We start from the raw sequence: 22,517 nt of genomic DNA, 5'->3' as shown, positions 1-22,517 counted from the left end.
GTGAAATAAATCAGATGTTGTTAAAACAATGTTTCTTAGTATCACCCATCAAACATGTGCACTGTTGTGGTATTACATCATTTACTTGATTAATCGATTTGTTGTTTGTACCAGAAAACGCTGAAAAATATGATTCAGTCTCCAGAAGCCAAAGACGACGTCTCAGAGATGTTCAGGTTACTGTCATAGCAGCAAAGAAAGCAGAACATATTCACATTAAAGAAGCTGGAATCAGATGATTTAATGTTTAATTGTTAAATAAAAAGACTCCAGTAAATTATCAAACAACTTGATAACTAATTGTTTGATTGACACAGTTCCAGCTGCAGTTTCAAGTCATTATTAAAATCAAATGAATCTTAGCAGAAACAGTTGAATGTGCTTATATTTATATTTATTTATATTGAGATCATTTCTGCACGCTGGACATTTTATTGTGTATCACAGAAATCTTTAGTGTCCCGTTTGCTTCACCGTTAGATGTGGAGTCCTGAGCGACTGTAGCTGCTGTCACTTCCTATAAAGGATTAATAAAGTATCCGTCTGTGTCTACCAGGACAACAATTAACAGTCTATCGTTTACGATTCATTGATCAGCTGTCTGATTTATAAAATGGTGGGAAATGTCCATCAGTGTTTCCCAAAGTATCGTCCTCTAATGATTTTCAGTTTACTGTCACAGAGGAAAGAAAGCAGAAAATATTCACATTAAAGAAGCTGAAATTTTCCTTCTCACTAAAACAGCTGATCGATTGTTAGAACAGCTGATCGATTGTTAAAACAGCTGATCGATTGTTAAAACAGCTGATCGATTGTTAGAACAGCTGATCGATTGTTAAAACAGTTGGAGATCGATTAAATAAATAACCGTTCGTCGTCTTTCTATCAGGGCTGCTTTTATCTAAAGTCTTCATTTCACTCTGATTCTTATGAGGTGTCCTCATCCTGCTCGACTGTGACGTGCTCCTAAGATGAGGTTAAACATGTTTGTGTAACACTTCTGTGCTTTAATTATTATGTTCTGAGGCGTTCAGGTCCCCTCAGAAATGTCAGCGTTTGTCCAAAATAACAAGTAAATGCAGCTGACTGTAGATCAGGAGAGCAGCAGAGACTGTCACAAAGAAGATGTTTTAGATCCTCACATATCGGCAGGTTTGTCTTCTTAAAGTGACGGCAGAACAAAAAGATTTGTAAACAGTAAATCATCAGTCCTCCTCAGCCTTTAAAACAGCCGCACATGTATTAACATGTTTTTATTTTAACGACTTGAAGCTAAATCGCCAAATGTTTTGGTAATCAATTGATTGTTTCAGTCGTTTTTGAGCGAAAATATCAAACATTTGTTGGTTCCAGCTTCATAAATGTGCGAATTTTCTGCTTTTCTTTGTTGTTTATGAAAGTGAAAGAAGTCATTTGGGGTTTTGGACGGTTGGTAGGAGAAAAGAAACGACTTGAAGTGTTTTGTAATATTTTATGGACTAAACGATTCATCCTGTTGATGAATGATCGTCGGATTGTTCGTTGCTGCACAAATCTTTTAAAACACAAACATATTCAGGGTTTCATCGTATGTTTTTATGTCCAGGAGAAACATGAATGACTGTTTTACCTGCTGGTGTCACTGAGAGCAGCTGGGGGGGGGGCTCCCTGTGTGTGAACACATGTGGATGTCTGTGAGAGAGCATGTCACTGCTGCTTCACTGGGGGGGTTTCTATTTCTGCACACAGTCAGTCAGAAACAGAGCAGCCTGTCTTTGAAGTGCTCTGCTGCTGTATTATAAGCAGCATCCAGGAGGGTAAAGCCCCATCATTACCATTTCCCTGAGAGGCTGCAGTGTGGAGCTGCCAAATCTGAGACAGGGAGAGAGGGGGGGAGGCGGCCTTAATAACAGTCACACTGCTGATGCTCACAGACGTTATGATTCCACATGAGGAGCAGAAAATGAGGCTGAGGATGCCACAGACGGGGAACTAAGCTGCTGGTTTAACTGTAAGAATGAAGGTAAATTAAGAGTTTAAAACAAGGCTCGGTGATGAAACCCTGGAGACGGGACTGTGATCAATGTCAGGTGAATAACGATGGAACAGGGAAGAGAAACCCAACAACTGCAGGTTTTTAGCTCGCATGCCGGATAGTAAAACATTTCTAGCCGTCCACATCTTATTGTGCAACTCACATCCCTGTCATGTTTTATTTCTTTAACTTTCTCTTTTCACTTGATGAAAGATTTTAGTCGTCCATGTCTGGAGAGTGAGAGAGAAACAAGCTGAGCTAATGTTAGCAGCAGCTCGGCACGCAGCGCCCAGCGCCCTGCAGAGGAGCATCAGAGAAGAAACTGAAACTGCTTCATTCAGTGTTTGTACAGTGTAAATCTCAGGGTCCGTCTGGTTTTGAGAGGAGGAGACGTCTGTGCATATTTCAGCTCTCAGTAGAAAACCTAGAAACCTTGTGAACGAGAGACTCTGAAGGAATCCTAACATAAAAACAGAGCTAACTCTGTTAGCAGCAGCTCAGCTCGCAGCTTGTTTTTTTCCAGTTTATTATTATAATAATTATTATTAATGCCTTAATTATGCCTTTATTCAGAGACAGGACAGTGGATAGTGTTGGAAACAGGGGAAGAGGGAGTGGGGATGACGTGTGGCAAGGGGCCGAGGGGCCGAGGGGCCGAGCCGCTGCTTCGAGGACTGTAGCCTCTGTATGTGGGACACTTGATTTAGCTGCTGAGCTAAACTGTTTGTTCCAGTCTGTTTGTTTTAGAGAGGATGTGACCTCTGCAGATATTTCATCACACTGTAGACACATCATGAACGATGAACACTGGAGGAACCTCCTAAAAACAGAGCTAACGTCGTTAGCAGCAGCGCAGCTCACAGGCCTCTCTGACTTTGCCCGTTTTCATTTCTGGGTCTGTTTGTTTTTTGGAGAGGAGGATCATTCGGCTCCCGGTCGTAACCCTGTGAAGGATATACTTTGAAGGTATCCTCACCTTAAACTGATCTTTTGTAAGCAGCTGCTCGGCTCGCAGCCCATCCTGATGTCTGTGTCTGCTAAAGACCGTCAGTGAGGCATCGATTATTAACGTGAAACTGCTCTACTCAGTGTTCTTACAGTTTTAATCAGAGTCTGTTTGTTTTGAAGAGGAGGAGACTCACGCAGATGATATATTTTAGGTTACAGAACTGTCGAAACAGAGAAACATTTTTATTGGAGAACAGCTTTAGTTCGTGTTTTTATTGGTTTAAATAAACTTTAAAAAAAACAGGAAAGAATCCAGCGTGAGTGTTTCTTCCAAACTCCACCATCAGGAAACTCTTCAAACCTGCAGCATTACCAAATGACTTATCATTAAATATAGAAAAATATTCATCACATCAGCAGCCGTGGTTTCCACCTGTGTGTTGCTCACAGAAGCAGCTATAGTGGACGTCTGTAAACAAAGTGTATAAGGCAGTTGTGGTGCACCACATTACAAACCATTCTAATCACACATGAGCATGCACAGCTACTGTTAACCCACAATGCGGCCTTTGTGAGCATCAGCCGGTTCAAACGCTGAATGCTGCTCTGTTCTCCTGCTCGACTCTGACGGAGAAACAAAGTGTCACTTTGTGCCTCCTCAGCAGCACCAACAGACACAGGAGAACGCCTCCTCGCTCTGCGCTCCTCGCTGACACACCTCCTCCCCTCACACGCTGCATGTGCTTCCCTCCAACACACATCTGCAGCCGAGAACACACACCGACACACATCTGCAGCCCAGAAGACACCCACACGAGCTCTCGTTCCAGAGGAAGACCCAGAGCAGCAATCGAACTTTTATCAACGTGAGAATATGAAGGGATGTTTCCTCCGTCCCTCTCTTCTACACTCACACACACACACGCACACGCACACGCACACACACACACACACACGCATCTCAGCCCTCACTGCATCTGACACCTGACTCCAGGTATTGCCCTAGATCCGCAGTGACAGCAGGCAGGTGGAACGGCCACACACTCTCAGATCCCCTCGCACACAGAGAGACTGCAGGACGGTAAGAACATTATAAGCACTCTTATCATGTTTGAAAGTTGGATTTGACTGCAGTTTTCCATCTGTTCTCCTGTGTACCTCCCGCCTCTCTGTGTGCAGCAGCTCATGTTGTTTAGTAAAGTGTAAAATTATTACTTTACTTCTGTATTTTTCTTATAAATCAGCCGTGATAATCAGCCGTCAGTGTTTGCGTTCGAGCCGCTCAGGCAGGAGAAGAAGGCCTCTCTGTTGTTTGTTTGATGCACACTGTAGCGCTGTCAGCTAACCGTTAGCTAATGTGGAAAATATAACCACGGTCATGTGATACATGTAGCGTGTCACTCTGAAATCCATTGTTTCTCCTCATGCACCCTGTGGACATGCAGAGAGGAGACAAATGCCAAGAACATCTTACAGCGTCTAACGTCTGGGGAGACGGGACGTTACATGGTTCATTAAGGCCGTGTTGACTGCAGGCCCGCTGGACTGGCAGTAATGCTCTGATAGCTGCTGCTGCTGTTTGTTTAGTGCCTTTCTTAAGGTTTTTAGCCATGATAGCAGGATGGCTAAAGGGAAATGCTGGTTAGTTTGGTGGTCAGACACTTTGGTCCAAACTGAAATATCTGAAAGCAAAGATTACCACCAAGGCCAACAGCCCAGCCTTCTGCAAATCCGGAAGTAGAACCACTTTATATATAAAGATGGCCGACGCGTCTCCACCTCCTCTCGTTGGACAAAAATGAAGCCTAAATCCCCCCGGAGCGGGCGCTGCCATCTTGCTCATCTGGATCATGCGAGCAAATGGAGTGTGCAGAGGAGATCGGCTGGTGGAGCCGCAGTATTGACGTCCCGTCCCTTCCTCTACCCGACACACACCTTTACCTTGTGTCCTTGGCGTGTTGGAGCCCTCAGGTGTCCTTGGCGTGTTGGAGCCCTCAGGTGTCCTTGGCGTGTTGGAGCCCTCAGGTGTCCTTGCCGTGTTGGAGCCCTCAGGTGTCCTTGGCGTGTTGGAGCCCTCAGGTGTCCTTGGCGTGTCGGAGCCCTCAGGTGTCCTTGGCGTGTTGGAGCCCTCAGGTGTCCTTGGCGTGTTGGAGCCCTCAGGTGTCCTTGGCGTGTTGGAGCCCTCAGGTGTCCTTGGCGTGTTGGAGGCCTCAGGTGGGCTCAGTCTGCAGCAGAACAGCTTCTTGTGTCGGTCTGAAGCAGATATTCACGCTGATGGAAAGTTCAATGACTGTAGTGTTAGTGTTAGTTACGTCTCCTCTCGCCGTTCCTCCTCTACTCTGCTACTCGGGAACAGAACGCTGCAGGAGCCCCATTTGTCAACAGAGCTGTCAATCATGAGGCCACGCCCCCTTTTTATAGCATCAAATAACTAATTAAAAATGTATTTGACGTGTATCTTGATTTTATAGTTTGACTCATGTCCCATCTGTTAACATGGAGGAGGTGGGCTTTATGAGCTATACTGCAGCCAGCCAGCAGGGGGCGGTAGAGAGGGGTTGGCTTCACTTTTAGGGAGCTGTCATGTCGGCCATCTTTTTACACAGTCTGAGTATAACCAATGGATTTTTATAAAACAATGTAAAGTAGCCTCTCGGTTTCATAAGTGAAGTCAATACAGATGTGCCTTCAATCTGCATTATGTCTAATGACCAGCAGGGGGCGACTCAGCTGGTTGCTTAGAGAATTCTGATTATATAGAAGTCTATGAGAAAATAAGCCTATTTCTCGAATTGGAGTGGAAGAAATAGTTGCATCAAGGAGAAGTGAGGAGTTTGAAGGAGCTCTGAAAAAGCTTCCTGCAGCTTTAATCTTGTCGACACGTTGTTCCTCGGCTCCAACAGAAGCTGATGCAGGTTCCAGTCTGACAAACTGACACGTTTTGCATTAGCACAAACAGACCCATCACATGTTTGCTCTCTGTGACCTGTACAGTGTGAACAGTCTGCAGGAGGGAGGAGCTGACAGGTAGAACACGAGGAGATGTCGGTGTGTTGGTGAAAACTTTGATGTTGTTCTTTAAATAGACGTTTAAGGACAAAGTTTGCTGTCGGCTTAACATCACTTTAAGTAGAACTTAGTGATCCTTCTGCAGGTACAGGTGAAATGCAAAACAGGAATTATATAATAATGCTAAATAGTGTGAATAAACAGTTTGATTAAATACTTCGCCCCCACTTGATTCTGTTAGTTTAACATGGAAACTAAACGTTCAGACTGCAGTGAAGACGTCTGAACTGTGGATCAAAAAAATGTGCTGCCGTGCACATGGAGCTGTTCAAGTATAAATATGTTTACTCTCATTAAATCAGCATCAGATGCAGGAAATAAAAAGAATATTTAAAATACAAACACACAGAAATGAAGTGAAATCACTATATTTGTTTCTTTTTTATGTATGTTAACTTTGTCATCGTTAAATGAAACAGAATGAATTGGGTTTTTTTATAAGATTATTTGTTTTGGCTTTTTAATGCCTTTTTATTTAGAGAGAGGACAGCGGATAGTAGCAGAAACATGGGAAGAGAGAGTGGGGATGACACCCAGCAAAGTTGAACCTGGGGCTGCTGCAGCGAGGACTATAGCCTGTCTGTGGTCGCTGATTTAAACGCTGAGCTAAACCGGCGCCCAGAATGAATCGTTTAACATGTGACATGAAATGTCCACGCCACCTTACGATGAAATCACAACACAGAGGGTATAGAGGTTTAATCCATACCAGTGTTGTTTCTGTGTTGATTTATTTTTATTTACACATTTGAAATATTTCATAGAGACATCATGATGCCTGAGGGCCAGTTCGGATCAATGATTCGCAGCGAGACTCGATGCAGCTGCCAAAAGAGTCCTGACATCTGATCGTAAACGTTCTGAAACTGGGCCGTTCACATCAAAGCAACGGAATGCACACAGACACAGCGGACCGTCTCCCTAGCAACGACGCACTACATACGACATACCCCACTACTTTAGCCTTTATACTGTAACGTTAGTTAATACTATAACGTTAGAATTAGGCCCAGGTTACATGAATTATCGAGCTGTAACTGTAACTCTTGATTTTCCTGGCTGACGGTCGCTTTCCTTTTCAGACTGTTTGCTTCATCTGAGCGTCGAGTTTGTTTCTTCTTCTTTGGATTTTCACTTCTTGTTGAAGTTGTATCTGTAGTCATCCATCTTTTCTTTGTTTGTTCAGCCATAGTAGATTACTGTTTACTCGCAACACTTGCAGAGAGCGGAAAAGCAGCCGCTTAGCTCCGCCTACCCTCTCTGACAGACCAACCACTGCTGGCTGATGGGAGACGCGTCACTAACTGGGCGCCGCCACAGACACCCAGCCCATAATAATACTATATACTGCAAATGCAAAGGCGTTCATCAGTGGGCCACAGGCTCAGTCACCAGTGTGTTACCTCATTCGGTGACAGATAGAGACTTGACAGACATTTATTTACATGAAAAAAAAGAGATTACTACTTTAACTTAAGATTTATAATTGTGTTATAAAGATGAACACATGCTTGAACACAGTTTAGATATAAATATGATGGTTGTAAACATAAATCTGAGTGTAAACAGGACTCCCGACTTGCCTTTCTCGCAGCTTTAGCAGCAGTTTTGTGTCTTTCTGAGCAGATAATCATTAATCACCTCTGATGTTTATTTTTCAACCCTTTTTGTGCAGCAGGGCGCCAAACAACACGAGCACTGTGACACGCCCTCTTTGTCCTCATGCACATGAACTCGTGTCCATCAGGAAGCATGACCTGTCGGTCTGTTTGTAGTGAGTGTAGTTTGTCTGACTGCTGTTTAAATGTTGTCTCAGTGGTTCGTGCTGATGACAGGTCGTGTCGGTCTAACAGTGATAGTGAAATCATACTTTCTGTTTGTATTCGTCACCTCACACATTCCTTTGCTTCCTCATCCTCCCCATGTCGCCCTTCATATTTCCTCTCTGAGTGTACCTGATGCTAACCGTCCTAACAAACCCAAACCTGCTGTTTTTTTCTGTATTTATTCCTCCGTTTCCTCCCAAAGCCACAGCGGAGGCAGCAGCGACGTTCATCTGACTAAAACAAGCTCTGTGCAAAGAGCAGATCGATGTTCCCTAAGGTTTTACTGCAGTGGTGTGCAGCCATCTCGAGCTGTGCAGCTGAAATAGGTAAACCCTAACACAGCTACACCGTCTGTCTGCTTTGTCAGCAAGCTACTTGTGCTGTTCGGTTATGACACTTAGCCGCCTGCTAAAGCCATGCTGCTGGGCTTTGGTAGCTGTGTGGGCCGCTCGGGTGCAGAAATGTGTCACCATCAGGCGGTGCTGAGACGCAGCATCGGGTCCTGATGCAGCTGAATCCCTGTCAAAGACGTCTCTCTGCTTGTGTCGAGCACATGGCCGCTCCTCGTGCTTCTCTCATCCCATCTCGAGCTGCTCCTAAAGTCTGTCTCTGCAGCAAACACACAAACACACAAAAACAGACACTTGCTCATCATCTGGACTCACAGCCAACATGTGCAAATAAACAGACAAACAGAAGAGAACCACAGTGTTTCAGACAGTCACACACGCTCTCTGTTTCCACACCAAACATGCTTGTTCGCTCCTTGTTCTGCGCTGGCTGGAGTCAGACGGGACAAAGAGCCTTTTTTAGGGGGTGAGACATTTCTGAGAGAGTCTGTGCAGCTCAGGAAGGAAGCACACGGCATGCTGATCCTGCAGGAGACAGCGGGCTTCTCTCCACCTCTCTCAGAACTGTCTCACTCTCTCTGGTTCGGCCCGGGTTGCTTGTGGTTTTGCACGTTTCCGCAGTACATCAGAAAACCTCTGGCTCGGCCGACGTGCTGCAGACAGGTGATGGAGGGTTCAGGAAGCAGGCTGTGGTTTGTTTGATCTAAATAGGAGCTGGTTCATGAGGTCTGTGTGATTATTCCTGCTGCTCAGAGTCAGTTAGCTGTAATTCTGGTATAAATCTGCGTCCCTCATTCACTCAGCCGGGTATTGTCTTGTTAGATGTACAGCTGACCTTTCATTAGCCCCATTCCTACACCAACAGGCCCGACAGAGAGGCCTCACAGGGCTCATCTTGCACTTAAAACAGCAGCGTCTTTATCGAGCCAGACACCAAAGGGCGAGTCTGAAAGAGCTGACAGAGAGGAGCTTTTTGATGATGTTAGAGGCGACGAAGAGCAGAATAACAGAAAGACATGTGAGAGTCCAACTGAAGCTTTCCCTCTTGTGTCTCTGCCTCCTCGATTTAAAGCTCACACTCCCTCCGTTGCAGTAAAGATGCTAACAGTATCCCCACGCTCACTTCCTTCTTCTCTCACCACAGCCAAGGTGTGCAGTGACCATGGCAACGGACGCCACAGAGACTAAGCATGACATGCTTTTAGAGGTAACCGAGTCCAAAGGCCCAGGTAAATCGGAAAAGAAGAGTGCTTTTAGAGGCATCTTAAAGAGACAGTTGAATGTGTCACTGTCTCTTTAAGAGCTGCATGGTGTGGTGATGGGTTCACTTAAACTAGTGGTGTGCTGTGTGTGTCTTCTTTAAACTTTTTACTCGCTTGTGTTTGACCTTTTAAAGTTGTTTTAGGACATGATCTGAGCAGGAGTCACTGTGAAACCCTGCAACAAAGACATTAAAAAATAATATAAAAAATAAAGCCACATTTGTGTCCCGGAGCCGCAGACAGTAAAGATGATATAAGCCCCAAATTCAGGTAGACTTTTTGGGATGTACATTTACTTTAACTTGATGAGATTGATACAGCTTTCACATTTGTACACTAAATATAAGCTTGCAGCCAGTTAGCTTAGCTTAGCATAATGTCTGGAAACAGCTTGCAGTCGGACTGTTTTAATCCACAAGGCCCCGATCAGACAGAGCGCGTTTTAGCATCTGGCGGCTTTTGCGTTGCAGAGCGCCTCGCGTTTTTCTGCTCTGTGCCCCTCGAGTTGAAAAGAACAAAACTTAAACTCAAAGCAGAAAAGTGCCCGACGTCATTGCCATTTTTTTTTCATTGTCCAATCAGATGAATGGAGAGGCGGGCCTTCAGTGGGAGTAACGACGTCGGGTGACCCACACAGATCTCTGTTTCCCTGTGTTTAATGTATTTGGGAACAGCCTCTCACCCCCCATCAAAGCCAGAGCAAGCGCCCTCCGCCTGTCCATTTACCGAGATATAACTAATCTATTGAACACAAAGTTAAGTATTTTAGCCCAAACAAATGGGAACAGTAACAGTTAGATTGACAGCTAATGATTCAGTCTGATTGGGACGTAGGCTTCAACAGAAAAGGCAGCGCAGTGCGCCTCGTGTGTTACAGCCTGCAAAATGCGCTCTGTCTGATCGGGGCCTTAGAAAACAAAACTTTTACATTGGTTAACTATTTCTTGGGTTGGACTCGTTCCTGAAGCTGCAGTCTGCTGGCTAATAATAAATGAAATGTGATTTTGTATAACGTAAACAAATTAGATATAAAGGTGCTGGTTGACTTGTCCACAACTTTACAGTTCTGGCTAAAAAAACACAATGACACGACCTGCTTTTGGTAGCAGACAGACACAGCTGGTAAAAAAAGCGTATCATTTAGCAGCTCAAGAGAGTGATATTTCCCTCAAGAGTTGGTGGAGACCAAAAACAGAGCTAAGAAAGAGCATCACGTTAGGGTTTTTACATAAGGGGAGAGGACTCAACAGCAGACTTAAGATTTATTTAAACGCAAACAAAAAGTAAACCGAGTCCATGAAAGGCAGAAGAATCAAAAGTCCAAAAATTATTCAACAAGGTTCAGAAAACACGGTGAAAACACTGATAAAGTCGTACAAAACAAACGAGTTGCAGGTTACACAAAAAACAAACTGGCACAGAAACAGTGGAAGACGTACGCTGCATTTCCTGGTTTCCTCGCGTGTCTCTGTCTCCGGTGGGAGGGACAAGTGAGGGATGCATGGATGCAATTTAAGAAAATTCGGATGGGATACGTCTACTTTTTATATACGGCTAGTCTTTGCTTCAATAAATGGTCGTGTGCTGCCCCCAAGTGGCCTGAAAAATGATCTGTAGGTATTATTATTTTATACATCTTTAGGAGGGGCCATGCTAGCAGTTTCCTCTGTTTTCAATCTTTCACTGCTGAGCTACGCTAACAGGCTAACAGCTTAAGTTAGAGTGGTATCGATCTCATCGGACACTCTGCCAAAAAACAAATATGTTTATTTCCCAGAATGCAAAACTCTCCATTATCTAATCTATGAATTGACTCTACACGCCCTGAATGTTCCTCTGCTGCGTGAGAGCTGCTGCACGGTGCGCATTTAATCTGAGCTTTACAGAATAAGCAGAATTCAAAGGCGGCTCTGAGTGGCCTCCTGCTGTTAGTACGCTTGTTAATTCACCTTCAGCAGATGTGAAATATTCCCTGATCAGATGTCTGGAATAAAACACCAGCGGGGTCTGAGGAGTCCAGAGCACCGGGGTCAGAACACGCTGCACTTAAAGCACACAGGAAGTCAGAGTTAACCCCTCGTGTGCAGGCCGGGTGCTGCCGCTCCGTCGTCCACGCTGCAGGAAAAAATGTCCATTCTGGTTTCACGCCTGAGTGTGTATACCGGCCCATGGCAATGCATTATGGGTCTTATATCAGAGTAGAAACACTCAGGATGCAGGGAAACAGAACATCAGTGTCACTCTGAAATATTGCTCGCTGCACAGAGAGAGAGAGAGAAAGAGAGAGAGAGAGAGAGAGAGAGAGAGAGAGAGCGCTCTGTAAAAACACACAGATCTCTATAAACACTAGCCTTTAAAAATCTTCTTCCTGATGTAATAATTAAAGTCTGAAATTAATGAAAAGTAGAAAAAGAGATCAGAGCGAGAATAAAGAGGATTATAAAGACAAAGCAGAGATTAAGAATTAAAGGGACATCTCATAATCGCTCAGAATTACCACCCTGAGGAATATAAAACTACACAGATGAAACTTGTAAGAAGAGCTGAGATGAACAGAAACTCTGTTCTGTGAGTTAATCAGGCGTTAAAGCTCAATATTCTCCAGTTTAAGCTCCTGAAATGTCACAATGTACAGCATGCATGAGCTATAGGACAGACAGAGGTGGTGACTCGTAGTGAGAATTTAAAGCATCTTTTTATCATTAAAGTCGAGGTGAAATGAAAAATGTCATTTTAATCCTTTCAGATCACATCCCCGGTAATATTGTGCATCTATCTGACAATATAGGCCAAAAAAAATACAGAAAATCCATTTCTTCGTATTCTTATATCAAAATCGATCATTTTTTCTTCCGGTAAAACTAAATTTCACGCGTGCTTACGTAAGTTAGCACCAAACTATTTCAACCAATCAATCTGCAACATTTAGCCGCAGAGCACCAAGAACGCTCGGTCAGTTAGCTAGCTACTGCGCTGTGGAGAACGTCTGTCTACGCCCACTTCTCAACGATCAAATCAAATCCCTTTAATGATATGTCCCGCCTGCACGTCCTGTTTCACTCTGACATACGTCACGATACGGAAGCTAGATACTCTCGAAATGCCGTTTCAGATCCACTTTAATCATTAATTCCTCCTATACAAGATTTTTTTGTATGAGAAGAGGAGGCTGTGATAAACGGGAGCAAATTGATCTTTATTTACGAAGCCTTCCTGTTTTATTCGGGTATGTGATGCAGTCCGGTGGCTTCTTAACTTTGACATTTGCCTGATGAAGGTGCATCATCAAAATGTTGCAAATAAAACGCAAGTTGGAAACCGGCAGCGGCCTTTTAGAAACTCTCTTCTTTGCACCCTTCTAATGAAGTAGATCTATCACAAACACGAGAGGGAGTGATGCTGCCTTGCACCTACGACCGAATCACAGCCGTGATCATATTTAGTTCAACATCACTCCCTCTCATGTGATATCGCTTTATACAGTTAAATGAGCGGCAAATAGTAATAAACAGTAACAAAAACAGATTATTTTCTGCTCCAACAACTCAACTAGTTCCACAACTTAACGTTTGTTGCCGAGCAACCCAAACATCCTCCTGCACTGTGTCCATGGTTACCACAGATCAGCTGTTTTTAGCATGTACATTTATCTTTGTTTTAATTTATCATCGACCAGTGAAAGAAGAGTCTACTGTGTGACTCAGAGGCACCAGCCTGATTAATGTAGACGTACACGGTCTGCTGTGATGCTCATTAACAGTATTCAGATCACCTGGCTGAGGTGGAGTGATACACAGAGTGAAAAGTCCCATTTCTCTATATCACCACTCATGGATTGCCTCTTGTCCAATCAGATTACTTGGTTGGAACTCACTGTTGTATAATAGAGAAAAATCAGCCGATCATTCAACAATGAAATCATCGTCTTACTCGTAACCACACGAGCCAAAGTGCTGCTCCTCACCTTTAACTAAAAACAAAACAGGAAGTTTAAAGTATTTCCAGGGAGCAGCGACTCTCTGAAGTCGTACAGCAGAAACATCCATCAGAAGAACATAACTCACGTGTTTACAGTTATTTAAATAAATGTACTTGTTACACAATTTTAATGCAATAAACAAATAAACTTAATGTATGAGCTTTAAAAGTGCTTGTAGTTTTATTTCCTTTACCTTTGGACGAAGCCATGCAAGCTGTTTTACAAGTTTCCAGTCTTTATGCTAAGCTAAGCTAACCAGCTGCTGGCTTTAACTTCCTGTTTGCAGTACAGAGATGCCAGTTAGATCTTCTCAACATACTCTCAGCAGTAAAGCAAATAAGTGTATATTCCAAAATATGAAAGTTTTGCTTTACAATTTTATGAAAAAAAAAGGATGGGAATAAAAAGGATATATCTGTATTTCAGCCAGAGGACAGGGCTGTTAAAGTTCCAATGAAATGACTGAGTGATAATTCATTCTGCATATTTATAATGCACCTTTAAAAACCCGAGTTACAAGGTGCCTCACAGGAAGACATTAAAATACAAGGAGTAAAAACAGGCAGACAAAAGAGAGTTATATTAAGATGTTAAAAAAACCACAACAAAAATATATAAATAAAACATCACACCAGTTCAGAGAAAGGCCTCTGATAAAAGAGAGTCTTCTGTGATGATTGAAAAGAGGACAATGACTCAGCTCATCTGAGATCCAGAGTTCAGGGGCTCGAACAGAGACGGCCCGATCACCTTTAGTCACAGGTGATGCCTGAGGTGCTGCCTGACAATATAAGGCTTTAAAAACAAAATATAAATAAAACTAAATAAACTTAAGCTACCTGGTAACCAGTGAAGTTCAGCAAGAGTTGGAGAAACACGCTCACGTCTGTTTGAACGAGTTTAAAGCTGAGCAACAGCATTTTGGTTTAGCTGTAGCTATGACTGATACCAGAGTACAGTCCGTTATAGTCGCCAAGTCTGGAGGTAATGAACGCATTATAAGTAGTTTGATGACAGAGAAGGACGAGTCGCAGATATTGATTAGTGTTTATAGCAACAGTAGCAATGAAATCATTCACACACAGGAGACCCGTAAGTGAAGTCTGTGGGACAAACTCTAAAATACCATAAAAAAAGAAGTTTATTAAGAACACCTTCAAATAAACTTCTTTCCCATTGCTGGGCCAAGCACTGCCACAAATAAAACATCTTTTTTTAGTTAATGGGAGCTTAAATATTTGTGGGAAATTGGATGGATTCTTCTCCAAGCATGCATAAATGGAAACTTGCGACTGAGGTTGCAGAACGCGTTGAGGTGCGGCATCTGTCCCAACTGTTTGTGGACATACAGGGTGTCTGTGCGACGACATCACAGATATGGTTCAGACCGTGATCGTTTAACGGGATTTACACAGTCATCAGGATAAAAGCACTCCCGCTTAGTTAAACTGGAGCCGTGTCTGTTTTATATAAAAGTCAAAGACATATCACATATTTTTATATCCTTGTCAGAATATATAAACTCTCTTCTGCACCGAAAATAAAGAGACACACTCCAGAGTCGAGGATCTAAGTGGGGAAATTAGTTTACTGTATCATTTCCCATGATGCTCTGCAGGCGAAGTGAAATCCCACACCAGATGCTACTTATAGCTCTGAAAGGGACACCACAGAGCCTGAGAACGCCGTCTGCACTGTGGTGTAGAGTGGCTGTGTAGCTCTGTAACCTTAGTTCATCCAGTGGACCTCCACAACAACACACACGCACAGAAAACCACACACACTCACACAAAGCAGCACTCTTTATTATATTTAGAATTAAATGAACAGGATATCTGTTTACTTTCTAAATGACATCATGTCAACAAATCTCCTGGGAAAGTTCAGCGTCTGTGTAAGAGTTTAACAAACGGCGTCAAAGACGACGAGGAAATAAAGACATCAAAGTTGGTTTCATGATTTAGTTTTCTTACAGTGTCTGCAGGTCTTAGACGGTTTATTACAACGGCTCGGTCTTATCACCAAGGGCAGTGTTACGGAGAACATTACTCCTTTATTGTGTCTGTTTGATTTGAAGAGGTTGAAGGGATTACCTCGCTGACTAATGGATCGGGGAATCTGAGCTATTAGCTTTATGTGTCATTAAGTAACAAAAAGAGGTGCTCCCTTAAGTCATTCATCAGATAACACACGTGTAAATCTTAAAGTGCTGCTAAAACATTGCAGATCAAATGTGATATGAGCCACACATTTGTCATGAAAAGGACTTCTGGTATTGTAAAGCCAAAAAACAGGCTGTAATGGCTGCAATGTAATCCTTTGGGGCAAATGCAACAGATCAAAGTCCGTCCACTGACAGGCTCAGATTGTTACACACGGGCTGGAGTAGACCTTCCCCGAGGTCTGGAAAGTCCAAACTAAAGAGCCGTCTGCACAATTCAGACAGTACAGGCGGCCGTCATGTGACCCACAGAGGACCCTCTGCTGGTCCGGAGTCACACACGGAGACGAGAAGACGGGTCCTTCTGTTAGAAACTGCCACACCTGCAGAGAAACAAGAGGCACACACTGAAAACCAGAAGGGGAATTCTGTTTATACATATTTTATTTGTAAATGACTAATAGGCACTAAAAGTAATGTTGTAATGGCTGCAACATAACACTTGATGGATCAAAGTGCGTCTGCTCTAAGTTTTTCCATGTACAGGCTTACATTGTTATTCTAAGTGTGTGACAACATGACAGAAAGGATCCCTACAGAGATAGACCTTTTTGTTACAGAGGAAGATGATTGTTTTAACCACAAACAGACGTTACGTCGCTCTCTGCAAACACACCAGACTCCATTCATAAAAACAGTGATTTTAACTCAAAGAACATGGGATTTTCTGGTCTACCGTTGCCTCAATCTGTCTTAGTGTGTTACACAGAAATTTTGTGTTGGACCCAAACTAACTATCTACACCACCCAAGTCACACAATAATACAAACAAACTAACCGGTCGTGGCAGCAGTAGACCAGAAACTCCTTTTGTTTTAAGCGGTAAAATCAAAGGTTTTTTAAATGGAGTTTGGTGGCTTTGAAGAGAGAGATGTAACGGCTGTTTCTGGTTAAAAAAAATCTTCCTCTTTAACGAAAAGGTCTATCTGAACTGAAACAGTCCTACTACTCTCTCTTTAAAGTCACCAGACTCCATTTAAAAAAACAGTAATTTTACCTTACAGAACATGGGAGTTTTCTGCCGCTGCCTAATAAAATTTTGTGTTTTTGTTCTGTGTGTTTGGATTGTGACTGAAACCAAATATTTAAAGCACCAAAGTCCCACATTGAAAACTAAAACAAAGCAAGTAAGCAAGACATCGGTAGACCAGTAACCCCTGTGACCTATGAGGTTAAATCACAGTTTTTTTCAATGGAGTTTGGTGGCTTTGAAGAGAGCGATGGTTAGAAAAATCATCTTCCTCTGTAACAAAAAGGTCTATCTCTGTAGGGATCCTTTCTGTGATGTTGTCACACACTTCTATTCAATCTGAGCCTGTCAGTGGAAACAACAAGAACTTTTAGTGGACGAACTTTGATTTGTTGCATTTGCCCCAAAGGATTACATTGAATCTATTACAGCCTGGTTCACTGCTGCTGGCTGAAACAAAATACTGGAGCAATTCCCAACAGTTTAAACCTATTAGTTATTTATTTTTGCAGTTATTTGCAGAAAAAAACCCGTTTAACAAAATGTCCCTGGGATATTTAAGAATTCCCCTTTAACTCTAGAAGCCATGTGGACAGGCAGGATGTCGTTGCGGGTTCCTTCGCTGCTCTCCTTTCTCTCCGGATTAATGGTGGATCTGTGTTTTCAGTCAATAATTCAGGCATTTGTTCTCTATTTTTCTGAAGCTGCTGTGGCTGTGGGTGTTTCCTTTTTAATGCGTGTTGTTTATCTTTCCCACTTCCTGTAAGTAAGAGTAAACCAAAGAGCCAAGGTTTTCTTCTCATTCCATCTGCTGTTTTGATTTATTTTCTTTTAATTCAATCAATGGCATTTCATTATCCTCACACAAACACACGCCCATAAGCACCGTCCTGCTCTTTATCCAGCCTGAAGGCGAGATATGAGGATTGATGATCTGATTGCACGTCGCTGTGGTTGTCATCTGTTTTCTTTTGGCCGGCAGAGAGAAGGCGACAGGGCAAATTCCAGCCCTTCAGACGACTCTTTGGGAAGAAGAAGAAGCGCGAGGCGAAGGGGGGTTTTGATGGAGCAGAGCTGAAGGCGAGTTTTTCTACTGGGGAAGTCTGCAATGGAGTCGTATCTGACGAAGAGGAGTCCAATCAAAATCTGAGGTAAATGCATTTGTTTGAGTTACACAGAAAGAAACTGAGCCTTTATCTTTGGTTGACATAAAGCTGACAGATCTTCTTCTTATCAGACTTTTTCTTTGCCAGAAAATGAAAGTGTTAAAACAGACTCCCATAAATGCTCATAAAAGTCGTGCTTACACAATCTGCTGAGAGACGGTTGAGTACTTACTTAAATACAGCTCATAAAACATGTTTGGCCCTTTAATTCATGTGCTGAAACTGCTGGTGTGTAAAGAGGTCATCACTTCCGCTGTGTGAAATGATTTACGGAGCGACACTTCAGTCCTCTCATGATAAATGAATGAACAGCAGACAGTAATGACACGCTGCAGCGCTGAAGACTCTCCTTTTCTTCTTCTTCTTCTTCTGCAGGGAGTTGAATCCCATCGGATCTCGAGCTCTCTCACACGACAGCATCTTCATCCCCGAGGAGCCGGTGACTGAGCCCGGCCTGGATCACAGCATGTCGCAGGAAAACGTCTCGGATAAAGTCAGGAATCTGCAGGTGGGCGTTGTAGAGATGTGCCAAACAGTTTCTGTTACTCTCTTTCCACATGAATAACATGTAACTTCTTCTGTTGATCACACAGAGGCAGATAGCACAAGGTATAAAGTTTGGCCAGAGGCCTCCTTCTCTGAGGAAAAGTGAAGGAGACGAGGGAAGTTCAGACGAGGAAGAGGTTCCCCGGAGTCCTCTGAAGGTTTTGGCTCAGGTGGAAACGGAGCCGGCGAACACGGAGACAAAGGTCATGAATGATTAACTTATTCTTACAACAGTTTCATTCTAAAGATAAACTCTGTGCACAGGCCTTAGATAGTACTGATTAGTCTTTATAGTCTCCAGAGGGAGCTGTCTGAAGTCTAAATGTCCTCAAGTGATGTCACTTGAGTCAGCGTCAGTTTGGGCTGAAGAGAAGCCTGACAATGTCAAAACTCATCTGTTGATGTGGAGTTAGAAAGACGTGACCAGACCTCTGCAGGCTGCTCTTCATCTCTGCTGCAGGCTAGCAGCTCCAGGCTAGATCAGCTGCTACTAGCATAACTCACCTGAAACTCTGAGGCTGAATCCAAATATCCATCCTCTGGCAGATTCAGCACTCGACTACTTCAGACTTACTGTGATGTGTTTTCGAGGGCGAAAAACTGCATGATTTGCCGCTAACAGGCAGCCTGTGCTTCTGTATTTTTCTTTCGTTTTTTAAGGACAACATGGTTTTACAAATCAATAATAAGTTATTTTGTTTTTTTAGCCTGCAGTAAGAAAAACTTAAACACAAACATATTGCAATGAATTGTGGGTATTATATCATTGAGATCTAGCAAAGTCTGCAACGAGCTCTCTGGAAGTCTGCAGAAAGAGTGAATCCTGGGTATGGACAGCCCTTAGCACTCACAGACTTCTCAGTAATGTGCCTGCAAAGTTGATTAGTCTGCAAAAGCAATGATGTCCAAATGTGGATTTAGCCTGACTGAACTGTCAGACGTTCAGATGCATTGTGGGTACTGAAGGCTTCAGTGCTTAATAGATGATGTCCCTGCAGCACTGATTTCGATCCTCTTTTAAAAGTGTCAATCTGCAGTTCGTCAGTGTTAGTGTTTGTTGATTGTGACACATGTCAGCAGTATTTTATACACACAAACAAACAAAGGCAGGGCAGCTTTATTTTCATACTATTCTATAGTTGTGCTGCACGAAATCTAAAGGCGGTTATTCCAAGTTCAAAATATAACTGTGAGACTTAAAGCAAAGACAGTTAGTAGAGCGCTGAGCACTCTTTAAAGGTACAAGAACTTTGATGTGTTTCTGTGATTCTGATCAAAGCAGGTCCAAGGGGCTCAACATGCAGAACCTCACAGCACCCCGGTGAAGTCCCCGAGGTCCAAACGAGTTCTTCCACCAACTGGAACCATCGAGTCCATCAACCTGGACGCTGTTCCTCAGTCTGTTCCTCGCTTAGACAACACGGCCGCCAAGCATAAACTGTCCGTCAAGCCCAAAAACCAGAGGATTTCCCGCAAACACCGGAGATTTACACAGGTGAGCAAGAGCCGAAGTCAAGCGACGAGGAGGTCCTCGATGTATTTTCAGATATTTTTTCTTTTCTTGGTCAAGAAAGTAAAAGCTGCTCATATTGTCACATTTGCAGGACCTCCAGGAGGTTTCCATCCCTGGTATGGTGCAGGAGGACCTCGAGGCAGCAGGCGTGTCAACAGATGACCAGCGCAGAGCATCTGTCGAGTCCCTGGACAGCTTCAAGAAACAGAGACTCCATGAGGAGGAGAGACAGGAGACGAGGAGGAAGAGGGAGCTGGAGGAACAGAGGCTCAGACGAGAGGAAGAGGAGAAGAGGAAGAGAGCGGCTGAGGAGCTGAGGCTGCGCGAGCTCGAGGAGGAGAGGTGTCGTAAACAGCAGGAGGAGGAAGAACGCAGGCTTAGAGAGGAGGTGGAGAGGAGGAGGAGGGAGGAGGAGGAGAGGAGGCGGCGAGAGGAAGAGGAAAGGAGGGAAAGAGAGGAGGAGCGCCGACAGCGTGAGGAGGAGGAGAGGAGACGACTGGAGGAACAGAGGAGGAAAGAGGAGGAGGAAAGACGGAAGCGAGAGGAGGAGGAACGACAGAAGCGAGAGGAGGAGGAAGTGAGGAGGCAGTTGGAGAAGAAGAGGAAGCTAAGAGAGGAAGAGGAGGAAAGAAAGAAAAAGGAGGAAGCGGAGAAGCTAAGGTTGCAGGAGATTGAAGAGAGAAAGAAACTGGAGGCAGAGGAGAGGACTAGGAAGGAGGAGGAGGAGCAGAGGAGGGCAGAGGAGCTGCGCTGGAGGGAGATGGAGGAGAGGCAGAGGCCGTTCTCTTTCAAAGTTTCCTCTGGAGAAAAACAGATTTTGTTCCAGAAGGTGAATCTGACGCCTGTAACGCCGGCCTCCAGCCAGCAGAGCGGCGCTGCAGCAGAGCAGAGAGAGACCACCAAGGCCTCCTCCTCTGAAGGACCTGATTCCCCAAACCTGCCAACGTCTCCGTACGTCCCCCACACCGCCATCCTCGTCACAGGCGCCCAGCTCTGTGGGACAGCCGTCAACTTAGACCAGATCAAAGACACGGCCTGCAAGTCTCTGCTGGGTCTGGGAGAGGACAGGAAGGCCCAGGGAACACCGCCGACCAAGACCAAGACCTCACCGGACCGCAAGTCTGGTAAAACCAAATCCCTCAACGAGTCCTCGCTCTCTACGGATCAGTCCGGTGCAGCTGTCCTGGCAGAGTGGGCCAGCATCAGATCAAAGATATTCAAGGGGGTAGAGGAGGGAAAGTATGACGAGTACTCAGAGCCGAGCAAGAACCAGACTCAGCCTGGAGCCGAAGAACAGCCTTCGTTCGCCCACACAAACCTCAGAAAGACCATGTCCGCCAGCGCCAAGTTCTCCATCACGCCTGCAAAGAAGAAGTTTGGAGATTCAAACAGGAACTCTGAGGTGTTCAGTGCAGATGAAGCAGGAGAGGAAGCTGCTGCATTGGAAGCTTCTCCTCCTCCAGCGAGTCGTCCTCAGAGCAGGACGGGTAAAACTGTCCGCATCGTAGAAAGAAGCTCAGAGGAATGCATGTTCGCCAAAGACCTCCCCTCTTTCCTGGTTCCGAGTCCAGGAGCCAAACCTGAGGGATCGGATCAGAAAAGCAGGGCTAAGAGTGAGACGGAGGCGTGTCAGAGTAGAGCGGAGGGAGAGGAGGGAGGACCGGATGGGGAGGACAAACCTTCACCTTTTGGTATAAAGCTGCGGAGGACAAACTACTCCCTCCGCTTCCACAGCGAGCAGTCCACTGAGAAACGAAAGAAACGGTACAGCGCCGGGGACAGCTTTGACGGCGTACCTTCACCTCTCACCCCCATCGAGCCGGACTCTGATACTTCCTCTGTCTTCTCTGAGAAATCAAGTCCCACATCTCCTCAGAAAGAAGGCGCAGTGGGCAAGTACTCGCATGCATCTGCCTACGGTGAAGGTGAGAAAGTGCTTTCCAAACCTCCGATCTACCGTAGACCAACCACGTCACCCAAACCTGTCCCTACACCTCCCCCATCGCCGCTACCTAAAGTGTCCCACGGGCCTCCAAGTGATGCCCTGACCCAGAGGACAGGGGCCGCAGAGTCGTCCAGCCAGGAGCAGACAAGGAGCGAGGACGCTTCGGCGGGGACCCTCCTGCACCGGAGCAGCCCGGTCCAGACCCCAGGTGAGGAGGAGCCGAAGGAGAAGAGGTCCTTCTTCCCCTCCATTAACATCCCCTGGAGGGAGAAGACGGACAGGAAGTCGGAGCTCATCAGGAGAGGTCAGTCTTTGAATCATCCCTGAGAGGCCTGACGCCTGAGATGCCTTTTGCATCATATCATGCCTTTGTGTAGCGTAAAAAAACAGTTAGACATTTTGGACGACACTTATTTGTTGGATGAGAGTTGGATGAAGCTAACCTGCTCAAAGAATGTTAAAATTAAAATACGCATGTATTACTTTTTGATAGAACAGGTGAGTGAACAGGTTTCAGAAGGGTCAGTCGTTGGATTTTGTCACCTTTGGACGGAGCCGAGCTAGCCGTTTACCACTGATTGCGGTCTTTGTGCTAAGCTAAGCTAACATCTCCTGGCTGCATATTTACCTTGAAGAAATGAGTGTGGTATTGATCTTCTCACCTTAAAGCTGCTTTCACGTGTTGAGAAATTACTCTTGGTACACCTT

General features: G+C 44.5%; 1 protein-coding gene across 3 annotated transcripts in view; it reads left to right on the top strand.

Annotated features, from left to right (window-relative positions):
• The window catches only part of cracd (capping protein inhibiting regulator of actin dynamics), a 30,672-nt gene that overhangs the window by 1,537 nt on the left and 6,618 nt on the right, over positions 1 to 22,517 (top strand). The window contains exons 2-7 of one of the 3 annotated variants that reach the window (XM_069679445.1): positions 8,060 to 8,183; positions 17,622 to 17,790; positions 18,181 to 18,313; positions 18,399 to 18,554; positions 19,634 to 19,846; positions 19,956 to 22,113. In XM_069679445.1, coding sequence (XP_069535546.1) covers positions 8,123 to 8,183; positions 17,622 to 17,790; positions 18,181 to 18,313; positions 18,399 to 18,554; positions 19,634 to 19,846; positions 19,956 to 22,113 — 2,890 coding nt within the window. In that variant the 5' untranslated portion in view covers positions 8,060 to 8,122. Of the gene's footprint in view, positions 1 to 8,059; positions 8,184 to 17,621; positions 17,791 to 18,180; positions 18,314 to 18,398; positions 18,555 to 19,630; positions 19,847 to 19,955; positions 22,114 to 22,517 lie in introns of all 3 variants that reach the window. The other 2 variants (XM_069679444.1, XM_069679446.1) reach the window with 2 other exon arrangements.

This window comes from Semicossyphus pulcher, unplaced genomic scaffold (genome assembly GCF_022749685.1).
Source record: "Semicossyphus pulcher isolate SPU_LCO1_2020_fin unplaced genomic scaffold, fSemPul1.0.p SCAF_4, whole genome shotgun sequence".
Taxonomy (NCBI): Eukaryota; Metazoa; Chordata; class Actinopteri; order Labriformes; family Labridae; genus Semicossyphus; species Semicossyphus pulcher.
Note: the sequence above shows the minus strand (reverse complement) of the source record. Positions and strands in the feature narration are given on the sequence as shown.